General features: G+C 34.3%; 2 protein-coding genes across 2 annotated transcripts; one reads left to right on the forward strand and one right to left on the reverse strand.

The window, feature by feature from the left end:
• The first annotated feature begins 8,346 nt into the window (after positions 1-8,346).
• LOC100638584 (kelch-like protein 3) lies at positions 8,347-11,062 on the forward strand. The gene is made up of 4 exons (XM_003384255.3): positions 8,347-8,701; positions 9,110-10,211; positions 10,342-10,485; positions 10,721-11,062. The coding sequence occupies exons 1-4, from the start codon at positions 8,375-8,377 to the stop codon at positions 10,900-10,902; spliced, it is 1,755 nt and encodes a 584-aa protein (XP_003384303.1). The 5' UTR covers positions 8,347-8,374; the 3' UTR covers positions 10,903-11,062.
• A 132-nt stretch (positions 11,063-11,194) lies between these two features.
• On the reverse strand, positions 11,195-19,275 carry LOC100638713 (U5 small nuclear ribonucleoprotein 200 kDa helicase-like). Its single transcript, XM_019993389.1, has 27 exons — positions 19,127-19,275; positions 19,003-19,083; positions 18,834-18,917; positions 18,637-18,743; positions 18,228-18,446; positions 18,080-18,152; positions 17,631-17,976; positions 16,912-17,072; positions 16,768-16,863; positions 16,528-16,656; positions 16,375-16,476; positions 16,238-16,327; positions 15,940-16,176; positions 15,556-15,758; positions 15,382-15,455; positions 14,438-14,514; positions 14,232-14,379; positions 14,022-14,098; positions 13,866-13,953; positions 13,644-13,803; positions 13,426-13,531; positions 13,276-13,365; positions 13,133-13,219; positions 12,719-12,879; positions 11,664-11,751; positions 11,557-11,606; positions 11,195-11,506 (listed from the first exon to the last, which is right to left on the reverse strand). The coding sequence occupies exons 1-27, from the start codon at positions 19,226-19,228 to the stop codon at positions 11,302-11,304; spliced, it is 3,441 nt and encodes a 1,146-aa protein (XP_019848948.1). The 5' UTR covers positions 19,229-19,275; the 3' UTR covers positions 11,195-11,301.
• Between the last annotated feature and the right edge of the window lie 4,158 nt (positions 19,276-23,433).

Below are 23,433 nucleotides of genomic sequence, written 5' to 3' on the forward strand. Positions count from 1 at the left end.
TGTTCATTAGTACTTGTAATATATGAAACATCCATCACCAAATTTTCTTAATGGGTATTTGCGCGAAGTGATGGAATACCAATTCAACACCCTGTTCTCAATATCAAGACATGATACAACTGGAAATAATAATGTCTAAGAGTAATTGATAATTATGTTTTAATATCAATAAATAACCTCTACACAATAGATATACTCAACAGGAACTCCACTTAATTCTGACAGCTGTAAAATAACAACAACAATAATATACTTTTAATTCAAACCTTAATAGCTACATGTAGACTACAGCATACAATGTGAATACTCACAGTTCTATTATTTTATGATTATTAATATCAAGAGTACATAATATTAAAGTATTGTAACATACAATAGATTACTGCAATGATATCATGCTAGTACTAGCCCATGCAGTTACTGTATAAGTGGTTTTTTTTGAGGGAATTATAATTATTTCGCAAAATCTACTAAAATTCCAATTCGTGCTACCATGTGTACAATGCAGTACCATACTAATTTGATTTTTGCGGATTTTATTTTTGTAAATCAGGTAGGAATCCACAAAATTTGCAACCATAAAAACCCCTTATAAGGTAATTAATCCACAGTGCCTAGGTATTGAATTAATCAGTTATGCATTGGATCTATTTTTTTATTTCTATGGAGAAACCAGTATGTGTGATAAATTTGATATCGCAACTCTCCATGCATGCACTTGGCAGGAAGTGAGAATGTTATCAAATCTATTGCTACTGAGGTTCCTTGATCTCAAAGTCGAAAAGACAATACAAAGTAATTAAATCATTCGTTAAAAATACCTTTTCAATAATTTGCCTAGTATCATCCAGTATAATTTCTTCTATTGGATCAAATGAACATTGTGATGGACGCCATCTTATAACATACACTTGTGTCTGTCTATAATTATCCTTCACTGGCCCTAATATAGAAAATGACTTATGAATTAGTACTAAACTTACTAGAAATGCATCACTAGAGTATACTTTTTACCTGAAAATACCAAGATCTACTGACCTTTCAATAGTTCCACATACACTTCCCCTTTATTACTAGTATCATAAATGTGTTGATCATCAAGATATACTCTACCAGGGGACACTCCATTCTTGTTACGTAATCTCAATCTACACAATAAGCATGATAGTCATCAGATGGTCACATGATGTGCACTCAGAAAGCATGCTAAGTGAGCTAAACAGCATCCTTGAGCTGACAAGCACTACAATACAGTACATGTACATGGATTTTTGGAGCAAATTTAAAATTCATAATTAGTAATGTGGTAGCATTACTACCTTAAGGCCACTATTATTTCCGAGTACTAATTTGTTGCGTTTTTTGCGAGTGGCTTTAAAATCGCAAAAATTAATACTCGCATTTATTAATAATTTAGGTTTATTAATAGTTATTAATTGAAAAATGAGCTAAATCACAAAAATTAGTACACATTAAATCAATACCATTAACAAATCACAAATATTTGTCTACTTAAAAATAAGTGGCTTTAAGGTAAGTAGAATTCACCCCCAAACAAAATGGCTGCCACGACTTTTGTTTTTATTGGAATCAGCTTAAAGTTGATATACACAGCATAAGGGCATGTATATGCATAAAAAAAAATTAAAAAATGGAGAATTCTCTCCTAGCCATTTTGATGAAAATTTGGCCTAAAACCATATAGTCTTTGATTGATGGCCCAATTTTTGAGCAACTCTAAAAATTCATTAAATAATCCAAATTTGATTGGAATCAGCTCAAATTTGAGACACAGCAATAAGGACATTTATATGTATCAGAAAAAAAATTAGCTATAAAAATGGAGAATTCTCTCCTTGTGACTTTGGTTCCAATACCCTGTACTATAATACAGGGTCTTTGGCCAACACTTGACAAAAGCTGCAATACTGCTGCATGAGTGGATGTACTTACTTGTCTAATTCAAGGACACAGTCAATTTCTTGTGCTTTTGCTTCTTTAATAATCTTTTTCTTAAATTCTCTCACTGGTGTATCCTTAGCAACAATAGACTCCATCATATATTTACAAAACTAAGAATAAAATAAAATATGAAATTATAACGATTAGTATTTCTTACCTCTGTATTTTTAACTTGTAACAAATATAATTTGATTCTGTACTCTCCTCTTCCTAATGATCTACCCAGTGTTACTGTCAACTAGGACATAATAAAGAGACGTGTGCTTTATCAGCATACTCATAGTACATGCAGATATAATGGAAAAAGAAGTGAATCAAGACACATTAAACTACCTCTGATCCAGGTTTAATATTCATTGTCCTATCCAGCTCCTTCATTTCATATCTTTCATTATCAACGATTTGATACACTATAAAACCAGTAGGTGATACACCAATCAGTGGAACTAGCTCCTCCTTAAATTGAGCTAAGGTTATTTTATTATAAATCTGTATCTGTATCTCTGCATTGAACAATAATATGCATAACTTTTTCATTATAATACAAGGTAATATTTATCATTACTTCTTTCGTTTCCATTATCATCTTCATTTACTGATATAACTTTCATTAATATTCCTCCTTCAGGTCTATTAGTTATAGTGGGTAAGGTTTTAGGTCCAGGGGGTATTGTAACGTTCAGTAGTATTGAGTGAATGTGAAAATCAACATATCTGTACATCAAGCTATCTTCAAATTCCTTTTGATAATCTTCAGGATCTGATGATGCATACAGCAACTGAGTGTACGTCAGAGAGGAGGAGGAGGAGGAAAGAGGAATAAAATAATAGTTCAACGAAATGAAGTATTAATTGCAGTAACATCTTTCTTTAGCTTTCTTCCTCCTTCATTTTGTTGCATAAAGGCAAAATGGGTACTGTAATTGATGCTATACTTTCTGTGTGGAGCTTTGCTGATCTAAGACCTCCAAAAGACCAAAGAAGTACCTGTCAGCATTTACCAGCCTACCCATTTAATAATCAATTTTGCTACTAATTCAATGAAGTGCAACAAAATGGAAAAAGAAGGTACTATAGAAGTGCATGATGCTTTTTGCAAATAGCAATAATTAAAATTCCTTAAACTCTTAAATAAAAGCGAATATTGCTACCATACAAAATGAAATATTAGCTAAGAACTGACAGTTTTGTATAAATTGAAACTGCCAATACACCCTATATGTGAAAATTTTGTAAGGATAGAATTGATCTTCACAAGGTTAAATTAAATGTATCATGGCACTATTCAAAATATTAAAATGAAGCTGTGGGTGTTTAATTTTGTGTATAGGGTAAATATACCAATGGTAGTTTGAAAGCCTGAAATTACAATTAATACACATGCAAATATTTCATTATACTACATGATAATACTTGATTCTATATTCTATGAACTAACACTGTTTCCTCCATAGAGTATCTTCCCTAATTTAAAACTTCCTGTATCAGTGATATTACGGACTGAAGTGCCTCCCAAGTAATTATACATGTACTCTTGTACTACTCTCATACATGATGAATGGATGTTAAGAAACTAAAGAAAGATATAAATTAAAGTATATCCTTCCTCTTACTTCTCCTATATGTTGCTTTAATTCTTCAACAGTCCAACCTTCTTCACCTCTCATTATTTTAGCTGGTTCTACTTTACCAGTTGACAGATCAACCACTGATATCTTTAGATTAATACCTATATACATGTACATGTATTTTCATGGTAAAAAAAATCACACAAACCTCCATCATTGTATTTCTTAAAAGTTTCATTTCTTTTACGAGTTTCTAAAAACAAGTATTTAGCTCTCCCAACAACTTGTCCAATAGTTTGATGATGAAACTAAATTTAATAATAAAATAATTACTGATAACAATACCGTATAGCGGAAAATTTTGGAGGGACTAAAATTTGGCGAATTGCTAAATTTTGGTGATTGGCAGATTTCAATTTGGCGAATTGGTGGCCCCATGCATTGAGCATGCGTATAATGGCTCAAAATAGCGGGTTTAATTTTGGCGAATGGCTATCAAAACGCCAAATTCGCCAAATTTAATTCCCTCCAAAATTTCCCGCTATACAGTAGGATATCTAACCTCATCAAGATCAAAGGACTGATTCATTACTTTAGACCAATAATTATATTTAACTAAACGACATCTCTCCATAGGAATAAGAGGAGCTAATTCCATTAACTAATAAAAAAAAGAAAAAAATAAGAGAATAGAGCAACTAAAAATAATAAACCTCATAAGCTTTATCTAGTATTGTGGGTAGCAATTCATCTTTATGTACACTAAGCGTTGACTTCTTTAACTCACCAGTAACTGGATGATAACCACATATATAAATCTACAAAATAAAAGTAAAATAGTACCAAGCCAGCCCTAAATAAGGTACTCTCCTAACTATTGCACCTCTGCATGGCTTTAATAATCTATTGAGTGTTCACCTCATGGTCAAGATTGTCAATTTTTGAAGTGCATTGTAACAGCTCAATTTTGCTTACAGGTGTACACAGCATTGCTTACATTGTTAAAAATCTCTCTAAACATGTACCTCCTGGAACATTTCACATTGTATATCTGGTAATTTTTGTTTGTATTTAATTTTTGGATGCATGGCGGTGTGTGCAATTAAAATTCATGAAAATTAATTTTTATTCACGTGTAATTTTTTGCAAAGTTTTGTGTGAATACCACATGCATTGTCAAGAGACTCAAGACACATGGCCCTATAGTCATAAAATGGTGCTGCTTTGTTTTTTCAAAGTATCTCTCCCACGGCAAGTGGCAGACAGTCTAATAAACATGGTTAGCTTCTCAAACAGAGGTGCTGTGTAGGATCCTTTATAAAATCTTAAAAATTGGGAAGAAACTACCGTGCAAAAATAAAAATGCATGAATTTTTTATCTGAAAATTTTCTCCAATGAAAATTACCTGATATATGATAAGTGTTCCTTTCTAAACAATGCACCACCTGAGGCCTTAGTTAGGGTGAGTACACTATGCCCTTATAGTCTGTCTCACTCTTACTTTGTGTATTTCTTTTTCAATTTCTTTTTTTTCCTTTTCTCTCTGCCTATCCTCAGCCTCTTTCAAATGATCTATTCAAATATCAACAATCAAATGATGACAAACATTATCAATAAACCTTTAATATCAATCATAATCTTCTCAATGTGTTCTCTTTCAGTAATTAGTTCCATATTCATTAATGTTATTCTTTCTTGTAATTTCTCTATTATTCTTTTATTATCTACTAATGGCAGATAGTCTGGTTTTGCCATTGCTTCAAGATGAAATTTGCAGTCATCAATTTCAAAAGCCATTCCTCTTCTCACTTTACTAGCAGCTTTAATTAATTATTATAATTATTAGTCTAATTAATAAAACTACTCTAACCTGAATCAGTTTTACTAGTAAGTGATCTCAAATAATCAACCTTCATTTTTGATAATTTGTCTGATAATTCCTTGTTTTCTTTTTGTACCTCATTAAACTGAGACCTCAATACAGTCAACTCTTCATCAAGTTGTTCTTCCTATTAATAATATAGAATAGTGAGATACCGGTACATGTATGTATGTCTATACCTCAACTTTTTTGATTGATTCAGTATCACTTTGAACAGACAAAAAATTTTCCTAGTAATAATACATTGTTATTTGATACATTACATCAACCATTGGATATTATCAATTAAGAGCGAGTCAAGTATCATGCAAAGAAATTTGAAGAATAAACTTCTAACCTTAGGTACTTGAGTCATTGATATTTCTTGTTTCAATTCAATTGTTTCCTATACATACAAGATTGCATTACACAGTTTGGTAGTATGACATACCTTCTTTTTACTATTGATAGCATCTCTTAGTTTATATCCAGCTTCTTCAAGTATAATATAAGAAATAACCTGTACATATAATTAACACATAACAATTAACAGAACACATTAGTACAATGTACAGGTACTATAATGTGGCTAATAAAGGAATGATTATATTAACTGACATCAGTATGTTGTAGTAAGTCTTGATCCTTGTGTTCCTATACAAAACAATACTTATAAAACAATATTAAAACTATGTACCTTTAGTCTAACACTTTGTCTCCTCCATAATATTAAGTTACCAATAGTCAGTTTCTTTAATCCTTGTCCCATTAGTATATGAATATTCTCTATCATCTTCAATACAGTAAACTCAACATCAGAGAAAGGAAAGGAGCAAGTGATAGATATTGAAGTGGAGGAGCCTATAAACTTAATGATCAGTAGTTTACCGGACACTTTAGATAAAATGCTCTTGATATCCTGCAGGACGTGCTCCTCAGGCTTCCAGTCAAAAATAAAAGTAACTGTTTCACATTTCAGATGAGAAACAGAGTCAAATCTTTTGTCTAGACAAAGACTAACTGAGATTGATTTGTAGAATTCTTTTAACTCAGCTCTATATGTCTCAATGTGTTCCCTTGCTTCAGTTATCTCCATTTCTTCTACTATGCTATGAAGTAGTTCAATGTTAGTCAGTGAGCATTCATCTTTAATATGACGAAGGATGCTAGATAAATCTGAACACTGCTCTACTTTTTTACTAAGGGAAGTGCTATAGCAAGACAGGAATTCTTTGATGTCATCCAAGTCCAATTTTCTCTTTAAAAACTTGCAAACATTATACAACATCCTTGTGTAAGAAGCTCTTATTGAGCTATACTCCACAAATAAATGTTGAGGAACAGGCACTTCAACTAAAAATAGTTTCATTATTAATATTGTATTAAATAAAATCAATACTACCTTGAGGTAGTACAGGTTGTGAAAATGAACTACATGTAGAATTATTAGCTCCAGTATCAGTACTATCTACAACAGAGAAGGTCAATAAATGTAAAACTGGCATAATGATACAATACATATTGGATTGTGTACAATTTGGTAGCTAATTAGTTTCATCAATACCTAGATAATTAATGAATGTATTGTCATTTTATATACGCGTTATACCTTGTGGAACTACGTGTATATCATGATCTTTAATAGTCTCATTAGGAACAACACACACCTCAGGAGTAGAAAAATACTTATCTAAAGATATAAGAACAAAAAGTTGCCATTATTATAGGATATATATACTGAACAGCATCAGTAAAAGTTATTTGAAGATTTTCCTATAAAAGTAGAAGTGGCTGTGTGTGCACATGTATTACAGAGCATGCATATTAATGATTTTTGATGTTGATTTTCTATTCACTAAAATATAACCCTACTAAATTGAAGTGCTATATATTTTGTACTGTATAATGAGAAATTTTTACGGCCCAAAAATTCACTAATTCATCTAAAAATCTATTCCATGGTTTTAATTTTTACAATTTTCTGCCTTCTGGCCATCTTGAACCATATTAAATCAATTTTTACGGATTTTATTTCTATAAACTTTGAATAAGTTGCGAAATTCACAAAATTTTGGGTCACAAAAGATTCTAACTATACAGTATAATAGGACACTAACCCGCCCACAGAAACTATGAAAATAATTAGAGTGCCAGTGATTAAGTACATGTACTCACTAATATCATCCAGTATAGCTTGTCCTAAATGTACATTAGTACTTATTGTACACAATAGATTAGCAAATGTATGTAAACTGTTAGGATCAGTTTGAACAGCTTCTTTGACAGCAGTTAATAGAGCCTCACGTTGATTAGGAATAGAGGGACTAGCTGACACCACTCTACTAACTGCTTCTTGTGTTAACATACGTTCAGCATAAAGTAACCAAGCAATACTAACAGAATCACAAAGAGACTGAGACAGGACAGTACGACGATTATTAAAAATATTAATAAGAACATGATGTTCTACATGTATAACAGAAAATACAATGATCATAGATTCATAGTTCATACACAGTTATGGTTGACTCACTTAACTTCTCAGCTACAGCAATTTCATTCATAGATCTTAGAGCATCTGAAAGTGAGTCCAATTTGGCTCCTCCTTTACTATCAACATTATCAGCTCTACTTAACCATTGGGAGATACTCTCTGTCATACAACGAGATACATCATGAGGATGATTCTTTTCTATAGCATCCAGTGTATTCTTTCTTAGCCCTAGTATCAGTCCAAGCTTATACCATTTTGTTTCCGGAAAGCCAAATTTTCCCATTAAACTAAGAACACGATCCAAATCACCAATATCTAGATTTGCTTCGATCAAGACTGTGGACTTAATACTAGGCACCAACTCCATCATGGACTTGCAGCAAACGTAAAATGACCGCAAAAGGAGGAGCTAGCTAGGCTATGGTTTTAATAATTAATTTTTCTTAATTTTAAATTTTTTAATAAATCTGAGTTATCTGACAGACACAATGGAAGGAGAAGCTAGAGAAGAGAGTGAAGAAGGATCTGATTGTAGCCTATACAAGGAGACTGACCATAGCCAGAGATGCTTCAAAGAGATGGCACAGTTGTGGTACGAGAAGCAATATTGTGACGTCCATCTTATGATAGTGGACTCTTTCGACAGTCCGACTAGTGCCATATTGGCTCACCGTGTCGTATTGGCAGCAGTCATACCATACTTCAAGGCTATGTTTGAGAGTCATATGAGAGAGAAAGAGGAGAAGGAAATTACACTGCACAACCTGACACCGACAGCAGTTAAACTGATAGTTGAATATGCTTACACTGGACAGGTATGTAATGCCAATGTCTGTCTCTATGAAGTACTCGGTCCTTAGTAATATTGTATAGCGGTTTTTTCGAGGACTAATTAGTTTCATGAATGACTTGTATCCAAAGGTTCACGAAATATTTTCATGAATCGCTGTTCAGCCACCTTGATCTTGTACACCATATTAAATTGATTTTCAGGAATTTTATTAAAAAATCTGTGAAATTTTTTTGTTCTCAAAAAAAAAACTGCCATACGGTATATTAAATTGTTATAGTGTCACTGGACTCTAGTTATGTCATTGTACTCATAACCTATGGTTATATGAGTTCACTATGATACATATAAAGGTCAAATATTATTATTACTATTATTATTATTATTACCATAATTAATCATTCAGTATAATCCTTGTTTTTATTATTTTTAGGTCAGAGTAAGTCCTCACACAGCACAGGATCTTCTAGTAACTGCCGATAAGTTTGGACTCACTGAAATTGTCTCTTTCACTGCTCGTTATATCTCCAGACAACTCTGCTCATCAAACTGTCTTGGGATACGTGAGTTTGCACTACAACAGAGCCTCGTGGAACTACACAAAGATGCTGCTCAGTTTGTCATTCAGAACTTCACTGCTGTTTCAAAAGAAGACGAGTTCTTACAGCTCTCACTTGAAAAGATTGTAGAGCTGGTGAGGAGCGATGACATTCGTGTGGAGTCTGAAGAAGACGTTTACCATGCAGTGACCCTCTGGATTTATCATAACTCAGAAGAGAGAGGGGAACATGCCGACGTTCTTTATAATCATATTCGATTCCCTCTCACTCCCCAACGTTTTCTTGACAACGTAGCATCAAAGAACCCGTATCTACAATCAGCAAAAGGTCAAGTGTATTTGAAGGATGCATACGAGTATTATAAGAACCCTGGCGTCACGATATTCTCAAATCCAAAGAAAACCCAACCCAGACATTCTGTACAGGGCATTATATGTGTGGTGGGTGGAGTAGATGATGGAGGGAGCAGTCTAAGTGATGTAACACTTTACAATCCTCACAACAAGGAATGGACAGACGGGCCAAAAATGAGATTCAGACGCTCCAGACTAGCAGTAGCACTATTCCAAGGAGAGCTTTATGCTGTCGGAGGGCATGATTTAGGATATTCTCTCACGACTTGTGAGAAGTACTCACCGAGTGATAGGATGTGGAAACCAGTCTGTGACCTTGAAACTGCACGACGGAGTCTAGCCCTTGTACCAGTAGGCAACCGGTTGTTTGCAATGGGTGGGTACACTGGCTCTATCTACCTCAAGAGTGTTGAAGTGTATAATCCAACTGTAGACGAATGGAGCCCTGGTCCACCAATGTTAGAGGCTCGTAGTGAACTAGCAGCAGTTCTACTGGACAATAGGATATATGCTATTGGTGGCAGTAATTCCAGTGGAGACTTGAAATCAGTTGAAGTTTACGATTTACTCAATAAGAAGTGGGAGCTGATTGCCACAATGGAAATGCCTAGAACTGGTGGAGGTAAGAAGAATACTTTTAACATGAACATGCATAATCCTAAGATGATTATTATTATTAAGTTAAGCCTATTCCCAATTCCCATATTTGCACAAACTAGATTTATATATTATGTCTATGTTGTTGTATACAGCTGCCTGTCTTCTTGGCGAAGAGATATTCTTCAGTGGAGGAATGGGAGGGAAGGAGATATACAATGTAGCCAGTTCCTATGATCCTGAGACTGACATGTGGGAACAGATAGCTTGTAGAATGAACGACTGCAGAGTTGGACTAGGTAAAGTAAAAATGGGGAGAGGGAGATGAGAGAATTAAGGGGGAAGATGAAAGAGAATGTAATGTGAATGGTAATCTTTGTATTTGCCTTGTTTGTATAAGTTTTATTTTATCTATAATAAATCAACTAGAGCATACACCAACTGTTTACATACCGACTTTGCATTGCTATAACATAAGAGTTTGTGTACAATACTATTCATAAAATTGCATTCCTTCCTTTCCTTTCCTCATAGCTGCAGTATCATTGGGTAACATTGTGTATGTATTGGGTGGATCTAATGGCTCACGCTATCTAGAGACAGTTGAGTATTATGATCCTAGTCGATTGACATGGCTACAAGGGACTAGCCTTCCCTTCCCTCGTTTTGCTGCTGCAGCTGTCACACTCTCAAGGAATGAGCTAATGGATAGTTGAGTGAGGAAGGAATTTGAAATTAATTTGTCTTTTTCAATATTTTTAGTAGTTTATTTTTTAACAAATTATTTTTAAATTGTTGTCATTTTTAGTTATCATAATCATTATAATGTAACAATAGTGTCTATTTTATTATAATCATCTGTGCCAATTTTATTGCTAAATTTTGAACTGCACATGATTCAGAAGATTAATGCTACTGATGGACATACTTGTGCCAAAATTTGTAAAGTGTGGCTGTATAGGCTATACAGTATGCACAGCTACCTCTTCAGTCTTTCCTCTTAGGTCACACTTAGGCAGGTTACCTTGACATTTTACTTTCCTTTTCATCAACAACAGCCATTTTAACAATAATCGTAATTATTATTAGGAGAAAATGTTATACAAAAAATAAAGTTAGTTGACTTCCATGCCCTCTTCATCAGCTCTCCCTCCTCCTTTCTTCACATTAATTTTAATAGCATATTCCTGATCACATCCCATGTATGCATCACACATGAAGTAAAGGGTATAATTGTAGGACCCAGTGGCCAGGGGGGCAGTAAATTCTAACTTGACACGAGCTTTTGTTTGGAGCGTTAGACGTTTGATGGAAATTAAACTAAAAAAATAATGTTAAAAAGTGTCTTCTCAATCTCTTTCTCTCCTTACCTGTTGGTCTTAGGATCACCAATAACAATCCACCATCCTTCTTCTCGACGCTATAAATAATACATGTATAATCAAGTCTCATGTGACGTAAAACCTTATTAGCCTACCTGAGGAAAGAAAGGAGCAATCACAAAAGGTGAGACTTCTTCCTCATCTTCTCTTTCAAGTTTCACATCGACCACAACAGAGTGACCACTAAAAAATAGAAAATGATATTTAAAGAGAAATAAAGCCTAAATATTTATCATCTATCTAATCACAAAATACCGCTGATTGGGAATTTTTTTTCTTTCCTAAATCAAAATTTTGCCTTTACCGCATAAACTTACTGCACAACAGGAAATTTTTGAGGGACTAAATTTTGGTGATTGGTGTTTTAACTTGGCCAATTCTGGCCATGTGCCATTGAGCATTTGCATAATGGCTCAAAATGGTAGATTTTCATTTTGGTGAATGGCTATTTATCTAATTTTTGAGCAAGTCTAAAAGTTCGCAAAAAAATTTTGATCAGAATGAGCTAAAATTTCTACACAGCATAAGAACATGCATGCACGTGGATCAGAAAATGTAATAAACATTGGAATTCTTTTAAAGTCATTTTTGATGAAATTTTGCTGATGAGATGACCCTGTACTTATATAGGGTTATAGTACTGTTTTTTTGGCCAGATTTTTGAGCAAATTCAAAAATCTGTAAAAAATCTACTTTCGATCAGAACAAGCTCAAAATATTTACACAACATAAGAGCATGTACATGTACATGTATATACATGATACAATGCTAAATTCAGCTACCCAAATATTTCATGCTGTACAGTATATCAATATGGAACAATCTGAAGTCAAGTTTACAATCAATAACACACTCCACATAGCTCTATCATAACAGCAATCAATACTACAACTACAATACAGGTAAACGTATCCTGTGTATTCCTTTGAGGTGGTTAGGTACTATCAAAACAGAGTACGACCCACAAGTGCTTCACCAAATTTTTTGCTTTAAAAAAACAGCCAGTACAAAGACACAGCATGACCTTTTATATGCTGCCATATGTAAACTAAAATTTTTGAATGGACCCATTGGTCCTGTACAATACTTACAATAATCATACAGGTATATAGTACATGTATAAAGCTACAGGCTAGAGTATTATCTTACCCGATTATATTGTCTTCATCCATTAAAGTATAGTTCAGTTCAATATTTGGGTAACGGTTACAGAAACGTGCCACATCTCCCATTTGTGCATCAGAAAATGATAACAAAGTGTTTCTGTCATCATCCTCCATATCCATTACATCAAAAACTGATTCCACTCCCTATCAAATGAAAAAGTAATATTTCATTATTAAATTAATTTCTAATTTGAGCTTTAATTTGTTAGAAAATTATTAAAGCAATTATTGAAGCAGCTTTAAAATCATAAAAATCCGATTCAATGACAATCAGCTGAGAACATGTATAATAATTATGATAAAATTGAGATTGAGCAATTTTTCATAACATAACGCCCACCATGTCTGCCCCTCATTAATCAATTCATCACATAACTGCACCAGACAGTGCCGTTACCTTATCAGTGCATCTCTTAATGACATTAGAGCTGAAATGAGGTAACTGTTTCAAGTAAGAGTCTTTACTCCACATTGCTTGAGTCACCTAATGTAAACATCATAATTGTGTCATTACCATAAAACGCATGCACATATACTTACCATTTGTGCTAGTTCCATGGCAGTCAGTGCTGGAGACAGCCAGCCATTACTACTCAATACATCAACACAAGCTTGAATCAGACGAACAGACTAACAAGAGAATAAAGAGAGATTTATGTTGCAGAATTCATTTTTGCAATTATTTCTAACCTTTTTCAGTATCTCTTCAGTATCATTCTGTAGTTCAGCTGATACTTGTAGCCTTGACAGATGAGCTTGAAAGAGTAAATTAGCTTTCACATGTGGATCATTGTACCTAAATACAATCAACAATACTTAAATACATCATTAATACACAGTTCAATTCAGTGTATGAACATTTTCAGTGCAATACTGTACATTATAAATAAATGTAGCAAGTAACTAACTTGATGTTTGTAAGTTTGAGTGGTACTTTAGTTAGCAACTGTTTCATGAGTGAATCCTCTTTGTGTCTTATTGGCAGATCTTCATACTCTGAGGCTGAACACAATATCTCTATCAGTCCTCTTAACTTTGTCTTCTCATTTAATGACATACTAAACAGCTCTGACGGGAGAAAGAGAGAGAGAGATACAATTGTATATTACTATTAAATAATTTACAATTACCTATTGTAGTATAATTAATGTAATAATAGGAAGCAATCATTCCTAAATTGAGTGGAGACAAGTCCATATCATCATCAATAGCTATACACTAATAAATGGAGAGGAGAGAGAATGGGCAACAGAAAAATTTAGAGATTCATAAACCAATACACTAACCTTGGACTGCTCAAGATCAGAGAGTGTACTCTCAACCAGTTCAGACAAATGATCTGACAAATGACGATGAGTCACACCTAAAATGGAAAATAATACAAAACATGACATAAAAATTAATAAACATGTACATGTACATGTTGCAAAAACAGTTTTGACATAAAGGCATTTGTACATCATTCTCTTCTTCCCTCCATCCCTTCTCTTATATACCTTGTAGGTTGTAATAGTTAGGATTTTGTATCATTCTCCTGTAAAGGAAGGTCCAGGTCAAATAATCCACAGCATCTTGTTTGTTCTCCATTGTCTTAGTGACAATCTCAGCATTAAAATGATCGTGAAGGAAGTGATCCAAATGAGACTGTCAATAAGACATTAAGATAATATTAGTAATAATAATTATACAATACAACACTCACTTCAATTGGTAGTGGCTCATAAAGAAACTTCTTGTAAAATTCTTTTTTAGAAGTTTGGCACAAAAGAACAGCAACACCTGAGGAGAACAAAGTAAATTAGATTTAAGCTGGGTTCAGAATATTTGGATTGCGACCGGAAGTGCCATATAACGCAATGGTAAACGCAAAAATAGAGCTGAGTTCTATTCTTGCATTTACCCATTGCGTTATACAGCACTTCCAGTCGCAACGCAAATATTCTGAACCAAGCTTTACAGTACATGCCACAATAATTAACACACCATATAAAGTATAATTAATTATAAACATAAAAAGCACAACAATAGCAAGGAAGCCAGCAAAAAAATTTAAATAGATGCATAAGATATTTGTTTTATTGGGGGCAAGCCCCACTCAGGCAAAGTCTCCCTCCCTCCCTCTGTATGTATGTATGTACGTACGTCTCCAGTCACGCCTATTCTGGTCACACTCTATGTGTACACTACTCTCTATTTAAAATCAATGATCTAATGCGGTAGCATTCTAATGAAATATTTTCATTGGTGTGGGTGTGGTTGCAATGAAACAAAATGGTGACTTTCAAGAAACCAGCTCGAGCAAATCTTACTGAAGCTTACTTGCAGCAAATAAGACTGATCTGTTGTCCAGGCACTTCTCCAGCAAAAAGAAGTTAAGAAAGCAGATATAAATCTATAGCAGTACTGTGCTTAGCTATACAGTTAAATTATGTTTAAATTGCAGCTGAGATTCTTTGCTAATAATAAAGGTAGGAAGCTATAAAATTGTCTTCCAATGGGCCATGCATGCAAGTCAATGTATGCTCGTGCTCGCCCCTTCAATGTTTTACATTCGTCTAGTATAAAAGAGTAGTACATACATGTACGTGTACTTCACTTTAGTGAATGTCTACATGTACATGTCGTGTATGTTATTGTGATACTTACACTCATCATCAATTAAAGGTCTATTAGCCAATCCAATCATTTGTAATATATCAGCTATAGGATAATCAACATACCTGTAAAAATAAGTGTAAGAGAAAGGTAGGGGCAAGGATCAAAGATTGAATAAATATTTCACAAAATTAACAGCACAAAGTACAACGGAATAGAAATTACCTGTGACCACGTCCATCATAATACTGTGTGTCCATGACAACCACCAAGTGACTGGACAATCCCATTCCCCAACACAAGTTCCTTGAAGCAACCAGAACCTGAATAGCACCAGAGGAGAAGAGCTGCTGCACTATCCTCCTCTCAATGTTAGTGAGTCCTTCGTGAAGATATGCTATACCATTACTTATGGTCTCAACAAGAGTCTAAGAAAAATATACACTAATAAGAGAAACATGTACAATCATTAATCTAAAATAAATTAAAATATGTAGACTGTGATTAGTTATAATACATGTCATTAATAACAAATGATGCACATAAACTCATTATAAGGTACATTAACTAGATGTACATGTATGTACAACATAAGCTATGGGTAATTACTTGATCTTTTAAATGCTTAAGGTGTGGTAATAGATCATCTACTGATCTGTGAAGGAATCTCTTGGGCTGATAGTCTGCAGCACAGAACGTCAATAAATCAACAGCAGTGAGGCGTGTCTGTTTACGAGACGGTACAAATACAATTACTGGCTTCTTAGGAGAGTGGGCAGAGATGGCATTATAAACTGGCTTAATCATAGCAGAGAGACGAGATGGAGTATGATTAAAATTAAAACCCTATAATGAGAGGGAGGGAGAACATAAATAAGAACAGTTAACATAAAATATTAATACTAACTTGTATGTGTAGCTCCAGTGGAACGGGTCTTGTGTTGGGATGAAAGTTAAAAAGTGAATGAGTCCCAGCACCAAGCCACTGACCAAGATCCTACACAATTAGTAAAACTCAGTAAAACACAGTAAAACAGAGTGTACCTTAGCATTTGCCACAGAGGAGCTGAGTCCAACTATTCTTATCTTCTTTTCTGTCTGTGATGAAATGTAGCGCATTCTTGAACAAACAGTCTCTAAAATGGTCTATAAACATGAAGCATAATAAATACTAATAATTAAGCCACACCAACTAACCCCTCCCTCTCCTCCTAGAAGATGAAGCTCATCGGCTACAAACAGAGACACATTTTGAACATTCTTCCTCTGCTTCCAACGTCTACTGAGCACGTCCCAGTGAGATGGTATACTGATTATAACATGACCCTATAATAACACAGTAATACTACAATTAAAACAGGCACTCTAATTAATGCACATATATTCTAACAAATGCACAATATACTAATTATTCTAATTAGTGAATTGTGTGCTTACCTCTTTCAATAGACGTAGGTCAGACGTGGTCTCACCAGTTAATAGAGTGACCCTCTTACTAATCAAACTGAACTTCTGCTTCCATTCAGCATATAACTAACAAGAGGAAAGGGTTAAGATTAGAATAAATTACACATTATTTACTAGTTCAGCAAGGGATTGTTTAGGTGTTACAAACACACAGCGAGAGTCTGGAGAATTGGAGAAAGCCTTCAAGATTGCAAACTCGGCACAAATGGTTTTTCCACTTCCAGTGGGAGCACCAATAAAGACATCATCTTCAGTATTGTACAATGAATTAAACACTATAAAATTGATAAATAATAATAATAATGATATTATATGAACAGAGTTGTCCACAAAATGCTATGTGAGCAAAACAGAATGCTTCATACAAAATTACAAATGTAAGTTAAAAAGTACTACAATACAGTGACATGGCATTTTTTAAAATTAAAGAATCAGCTCAAAAACATAAGGAGATGTATGTGTATCAAACAATTACAAAAATGAAAAATGCTATCTCAGCCAGTTTGGATGAATTTGGGCCTAAAACAAAAGGCCATAACCTTTGGTAATTGGCCCTATTCTTGAGTAACTTTAAAAATTCATTAAAAAAACTAATTTTGATCGGAATCAGCTAAAAGTTGAAACATAACATAAGGACATGTATATGTATCAGTAAAAATTATAAAAAGGAGAATTCTCTTTTATGATTTTTGTAAAAATACGCTGTATATATAAGGTCCAAATTTCACCCAACTTTTGAGCAATTTGACAATCAGTGTCACTGACAAGAAGTTGCATGAGCACTATGCTAAAATCTTATAGGAAACCCTACATATGAATAGAGTTAGAGTTACCTTGAGTCTGTATGGGGTTAAAATAAGGGAACCTGTCACTGTACAACTCCTCAAAGGCTTGATTACGAAGGGCGGAGACCGGGAGAGGCTGCAAATCAAGGAGTTCAGTGGGAGGAGGAAACTTCTCGGGTAAAATGAGATGACGGAAAGAAATTGGCAATAGTGTCTCAGATGCAATCCAGTTATCAGATACAACACGAATAAAGTATTGAGGAGGGAGTGGCTCAAATATCGGAACAAAAAAGTTTACAATGTGCTCATCCTCAGCATACTTGCTCTTTAATAAGAAATACTCGTGATGCAATATGACCTCACCATCAACATCCTCAACAAATACCCAAAATGCCTAATAAAGAAATAAGCCGACTTAATAATACAATATTGCATAAATAACACATGTATTAATTAATAAATGACTATTTATTTTTATCTCTTATTATGTTTCTTACTTCACTCATTCCATGTGTCTTCTCGTCCCATTGGAAATCAGGAGTAATAGTCAACTCAACCTGCAATGTAGACCTATAGAGTAAAGGAAAGAGTCAATTATACTGTAAATTTATTTATAAGTACATCCTCATAACACTTATCACCTACCTAGTAACAGGGTGTATGTGAACAGACAGTTCAAGTTTTGGGAGTTGATGAATGTAACGATGAATAGTCTTTCCCATTTTAGGCATACGAACCAGCTCTCCAATCTCATTGTGACCAAAATCATAATATCTTTCCCATGGAAAATCCTTTTTCTCTATTCTCTTTAAAACATCTTCTGGAAGCTTCTTGAACTGGCGCAGTGGAGTCATAGAGAGCCACCTAAAGAGAAAAGGATTAAGGAAAGTTGAGTTCTAGCGTGAAACCACCAGAAAATTATTATAATAAAATTGAACTTTTTTCAGACACACATTTTGAGAAATCCAGAACTTTGCAGAAATTTAAAATAATTAAACACAATTGGCTTTTTGGAATTAGCTCAAAGTTATATACAGAGTGTTTCAAAACTCACATCCTCTTGTCTATCATTTTGCAAAGTGAGAGGGTCCTGTCTGTTAACTGTGCCCAACCTCTGTGAAGACATATCTCAAATATAGCACGCAAGAGTCTCCCAGCACTCTAAAAATGTAATAATAGAGACAGGAGAAAAATGTTAAATATTGACAACAAAAACATGATGTACATAAAGCCTCAATAGAGAGAACTGACCTGACTGATATATACCATATCACTCATTAGTGCAAACCCATCTAACTTCAATTGAGATATGTAGGTCTGCAAGAGGACATTAACCTAGTGTTGAGCAGCAAAAAATTATCAATGAATATTAAGTAAATCAGCATGTGCTATTTGAAATTAATTATTAAAGCTATAATACCTTGGCACTGGCTTCTTCAATACTCTCTTTGATTGGAATTGGAACAGTATCTATCAGTTTGGCCATCTCAAGTTTCTCTTCCTATACAAAATTCAAATTGTGATGAGACCATACCCAAACTTACCTCTCTGACAGTGATGTATTTAAACTCTGATGAGAGAGAAAAAACACGAAATAATTCGATTTGAGAGAGAGTTGGTTTTAGGAGCTGATTATAAGTAGCCATTGATTCACTGGTAATGTAATAATGACTTGCAATACGACCAATATCAGTGACCTAAAGATAAGGAAAGTAATATGATGATGATAAAATACATGTAGTAATTATAAATACATGTAAAAACCTAGACAAATTCATGCTTTTAAGTAGAGTATGAGTAAACTCCAATGGTACTCTTGGCTATAAACATCACTTGCATTTGACGTGACTTTATGTTGTTCATAGCTTGGCTTTAAAGTAGGTTAATCAGCAGGGCCATCTTCGCTGAGTCTGTAAGTGCCTACTAAGCGGGCAGCTTGTAGGGTGATATGAGTAGATAGCTGGATTCAAAAGGTGGATACGGAATCTACAAGCTATAAAAATTCCTGGAAGTTGGTAACATTCCTGTAGTAATCTTAGAGAAGACAAAGAATGCTATAAAGGAAGGTATGAATTGTATTCAAGAAAGGCAAAAGTTGATCAGGATTGCTGACCGTTCCAATTTTGGATGGGATGTAGTCAATGAGTATCAGGCGGACAAATTAGCCGCTAGCAGTGACAATGAGAAGAAGCTGATCAAAGCAAAAAAGCAGTGGAGCAGAATGTCAAAAAAGAAAAAAATCTTGGCTAGTACAAAGAGGATTGGTTCTACAATATCTCAAGCCCAAAAGCCAGAAAGATGGAGATCAAGAGGAGGTCTACGTGCACAAATGAGCTTATATCCTCAGTCTTCATCAAGTGAACCATGGCAGTATTAAAAGACCTTTTGTTACTTGCAGTCCTTGGTCTAAGCCACCACAAGTTCCAGGACCATGTTTCTCATGCATTCTCTAGTGTGACGGTCTGTTACTGCTCGATAAGGAGATTTATCATCCATTTATTGATGTATTCCAGATTGAAGAACATGATTATGAAGAATCCAATGCAGTGTATGTGTATGAACAGTGCGCTTTCTCAAGGTGGTACAGCCTTTCATGCAGTTCCAACTGCTAATTTCCCAGGTCACCTATTGGCACCATGACAACCCTGTAGTGCCAAGAGTATAAGGAGGGTGGAGGGAAGGCTAGATGTGCCAATTTTCTAGGTCACTTATTGGCTCTGCGACAGAGTGTTTCTTTTTGCAATGGAGGAGGATCATGTTTAATGTATGAATCCCAAGAAAGGCCCTCACTTAAGACATACTATCCTACAGAGTCAGCAAGTGACAGAGGATGGCCTCAAATGAAAAATGGAGGATAGATTTGGCTTCCTCCAGTTTGAAGGAGCAGAGAGCTACTGGCATCAGGCAACTCCAAGCTTTGAACAAAGAAATAGTGAGATACATTTTAACTTAATATCTTATCTTTTCTGTGATAAAACATTGTGCTTTACTAATTTACAATATTATATCGATCTCTCTCTAAGTTAAAAAAGAGTGTTGGCAAGGACAAAAATTCCTGCACAAACTAATCTCTCTTGGTACTTATGTAGAAATTTTATTGGTCAATCAGAGTTTGAGATTCATTGGTTTTAACAACATATTCACTTGTTGGTTAATATTTAGTTACGAAAAAAAGAGGACAAAAGATTTCACACAGCATATAACCTAGTTGGGCAATATTTAGTAATGGATAAAGATGACGAAAGATTTTAAGTAAGTTATAATTACGTACTATTGTCTTGAAATTGGCAAAGGCCTGATGCAAAGACTGTCTATTGACTAGCTCACTGTACTGCTTTAAAATGGAAATATAGTAGGTCACTTAGCCTCAGCAGTTCCTGCTCTATGGTTAAAAGACATTTTTGCAAATTTGTAGGCTCATTCCACTTACCAGGCCATCATTAGATAATAGCAACCACCACTACACTGCATACTGACAGCATACCCTGTACTATTAATCTGGCAAACCTCAAAAATTGTCAGACAGCTCACCCAAATTAAACACTCAAGGACCAACTGAGCCATTAAAGAAGTGAAGTGATCTTGCTTTTTTAATTGGAAAATAGTCAAGTTAATAAAATTGGGTGGCATCTTTTTAATTAAAACATCATGACTACTGACAATGACACTAAGCTTAACACACAGCAAGTGAGTAGGGGACAGGAGCCTGAGCCACCACACACTCTATACAGCTAGAGTTTATACAAGAGAGTGCCAAAGTGGGAGAAGCAGAGTCTGCTCTTTCAATAGAAAATACTGACCAACAATCCTGCTGCTGTTGATAGTAATTTTCAAACACTGTTTCATTGTTTAGCAAGGTTGGATGTCAGGTTTTTTTACTAGGAATTACACTAGGAAATTTAAAATTGATAATTTAGTAACATATGATCCTTAAAATGCTGACTTTACAAACACATCTTATGAAAATGCTGATGTTTCTATTGTTAACAAAAAAGGCAATACAGCAGCTTGTTCCATGAATTGCCCTTACTACTTTTCAAGTACTGAATGCTTTTATTTCAATTGCAGTTAAGTATGCATATGCGTCCTTCACACTCTAGCTGCAGGTTATTCACTAACACTACCATCTGCAGTGCAGTCATGGCACTAAGGACTCCAGAATATGCACAACTACAGTACATACACTTATACAGGCCTCTTGCAAAGAAGGTGGATACTGGCATTTGGCAGCAAAGTTCTTCTAAGCATCTTACCAAAGGGCTTTGCTTAACCACTATGATAATAATCTAAAGTATTCTGATGATTGTTACTATTGCAAGAACTGTAAATAACATTGTATGACTAAACAACATATAACTTGTTAATTATCTTATTTTTATCATAAAAAGGTCGTTGGATATACACAATGTGAAAACGCAAAAAATTAAAATGGGAATGGAAAATTAAAAGAGGTGTGGTTATGGATGGAGTATCAATAGTCAGAAAAAAACAGAGCTAACTATGACTACCTATGTGGTACTTAGTATTTTTATTGCAATTTTAGGCAATGACAACATAAAATAAGCAATCATGAATAAGAAACAATCTGAAATAAAGTGTAGAAATATGCAATTTTTGTGCGTGAGCTATTATCCAATAAACTGGTAACCATCATAGGCAGTATTGGTAAAGTGACTGGACAGGGCCTGGAGTCCCTAGGCTACGACCAAAGCCCTATTTGTGTTAGGGAGGCATTCATTTGTAGGTGTGTAGATGCATTGCTTAGAGCTGGCTCAAGCAGGAAAGTGCTCCTCGTTTGCGAATAAAGTTGTCTGGTTTCATTGAAGCCTCGCGGCAACAATTAATGGCTGCAATACATCGATGTTACAGTGACTATTGTGTGATGCTGTTAGGTTCAAGTTGAAGTATTTAGATACTGTTGAAGGCTGGTGCCACTTACATACATGTACATGAATTTGAATTTAGTAACCAGTATCATTTAATGAACAATTGTTGTTATTGTCATTGTTATTGTTATTATTATTGGTATAAATTTATTATAATTACATTTGAATTAATTCTTTAAAAATGATTCTTATTAAAGGGTAACTATCATGAAAGTATGCAATATTTGTTTTACTTTGAAATGATACCCAAAGGTGAGATAATGAACATCATGACAATATTAGCAAAATGCTTGAAGTATGCATGATATTTAGAGGTTAATTAAGTGCTTTGTTTTTTAAGTCCAAAGAAGATAACTGTTGTGGGAATTCTAATGCAAGCTTACAAGTAGCACCTATAACTTGAAAGAGATATTGAGGCCTTGCAACAAAGAAGGCAGTTGATAATACTTCATATCAAATTTCTGAGGCTTGAACTAGTGAGTTTTGAAATCCTTAGTATGATAATATTGACTAAGATATTGTTTGTTTATAGACTATATGAAAGACCTACTGAAGTGGAAAAGCAATATATACGTAAAGAAGAAGGAAACTTTGTCATCCATTTACTTCATACAGCATATCAATGATCTTGTTGCTCAATTGAAGATTCTATTTAAAGATGAAGATAACACGATTTTATGTAGTTGCTTTTATGTTTACGTAATAATTAATGCTTGTTAGGCATTTATTAAGTGATTTATTGGTTTGTGGGTGTGGTCGAGTGCCTCATAAAGCACGAGGCAAAGCCGAGTGCTTTATGAGGCACTCGACCACACCCACAAACCAATAAATCACTTAATAAATGCCTAACAAGCATTAATTATTACGTAAACATAAAAGCTACTACATAAAATCGTGTTATCTTCATCTTGAAATAGAATCTTCAGTTGAGCAACAAGATCATTGATATGCTGTATGAAGTAAAT

Source organism: Amphimedon queenslandica, unplaced genomic scaffold, assembly GCF_000090795.2.
Source record: "Amphimedon queenslandica unplaced genomic scaffold, v1.1 AMPQUscaffold_13496, whole genome shotgun sequence".
Lineage (NCBI taxonomy): Eukaryota > Metazoa > Porifera > Demospongiae > Haplosclerida > Niphatidae > Amphimedon > Amphimedon queenslandica.

What these genes read in the sequence shown, in the direction of transcription:
- LOC100638584 (XM_003384255.3), top strand. Translation starts at nt 8,375, where the DNA reads ATGGAAGGAGAAGCTAGAGAAGAGAGTGAAGAAGGATCTGATTGTAGC. An exon ending in AATATGCTTACACTGGACAG is followed by an intron (nt 8,702 to 9,109) that starts GTATGTAATGCC and finishes TATTATTTTTAG; the next exon opens with GTCAGAGTAAGTCCTCACAC. An exon ending in CGACTGCAGAGTTGGACTAG is followed by an intron (nt 10,486 to 10,720) that starts GTAAAGTAAAAA and finishes CTTTCCTCATAG; the next exon opens with CTGCAGTATCATTGGGTAAC.
- LOC100638713 (XM_019993389.1), bottom strand. Translation starts at nt 19,228, where the DNA reads ATGGCTACTTATAATCAGCTCCTAAAACCAACTCTCTCTCAAATCGAA. An exon ending in CACATACACCCTGTTACTAG is followed by an intron (nt 18,153 to 18,227) that starts GTAGGTGATAAG and finishes TTTACTCTATAG; the next exon opens with GTCTACATTGCAGGTTGAGT. An exon ending in ACCTACGTCTATTGAAAGAG is followed by an intron (nt 16,657 to 16,767) that starts GTAAGCACACAA and finishes GTGTTATTATAG; the next exon opens with GGTCATGTTATAATCAGTAT.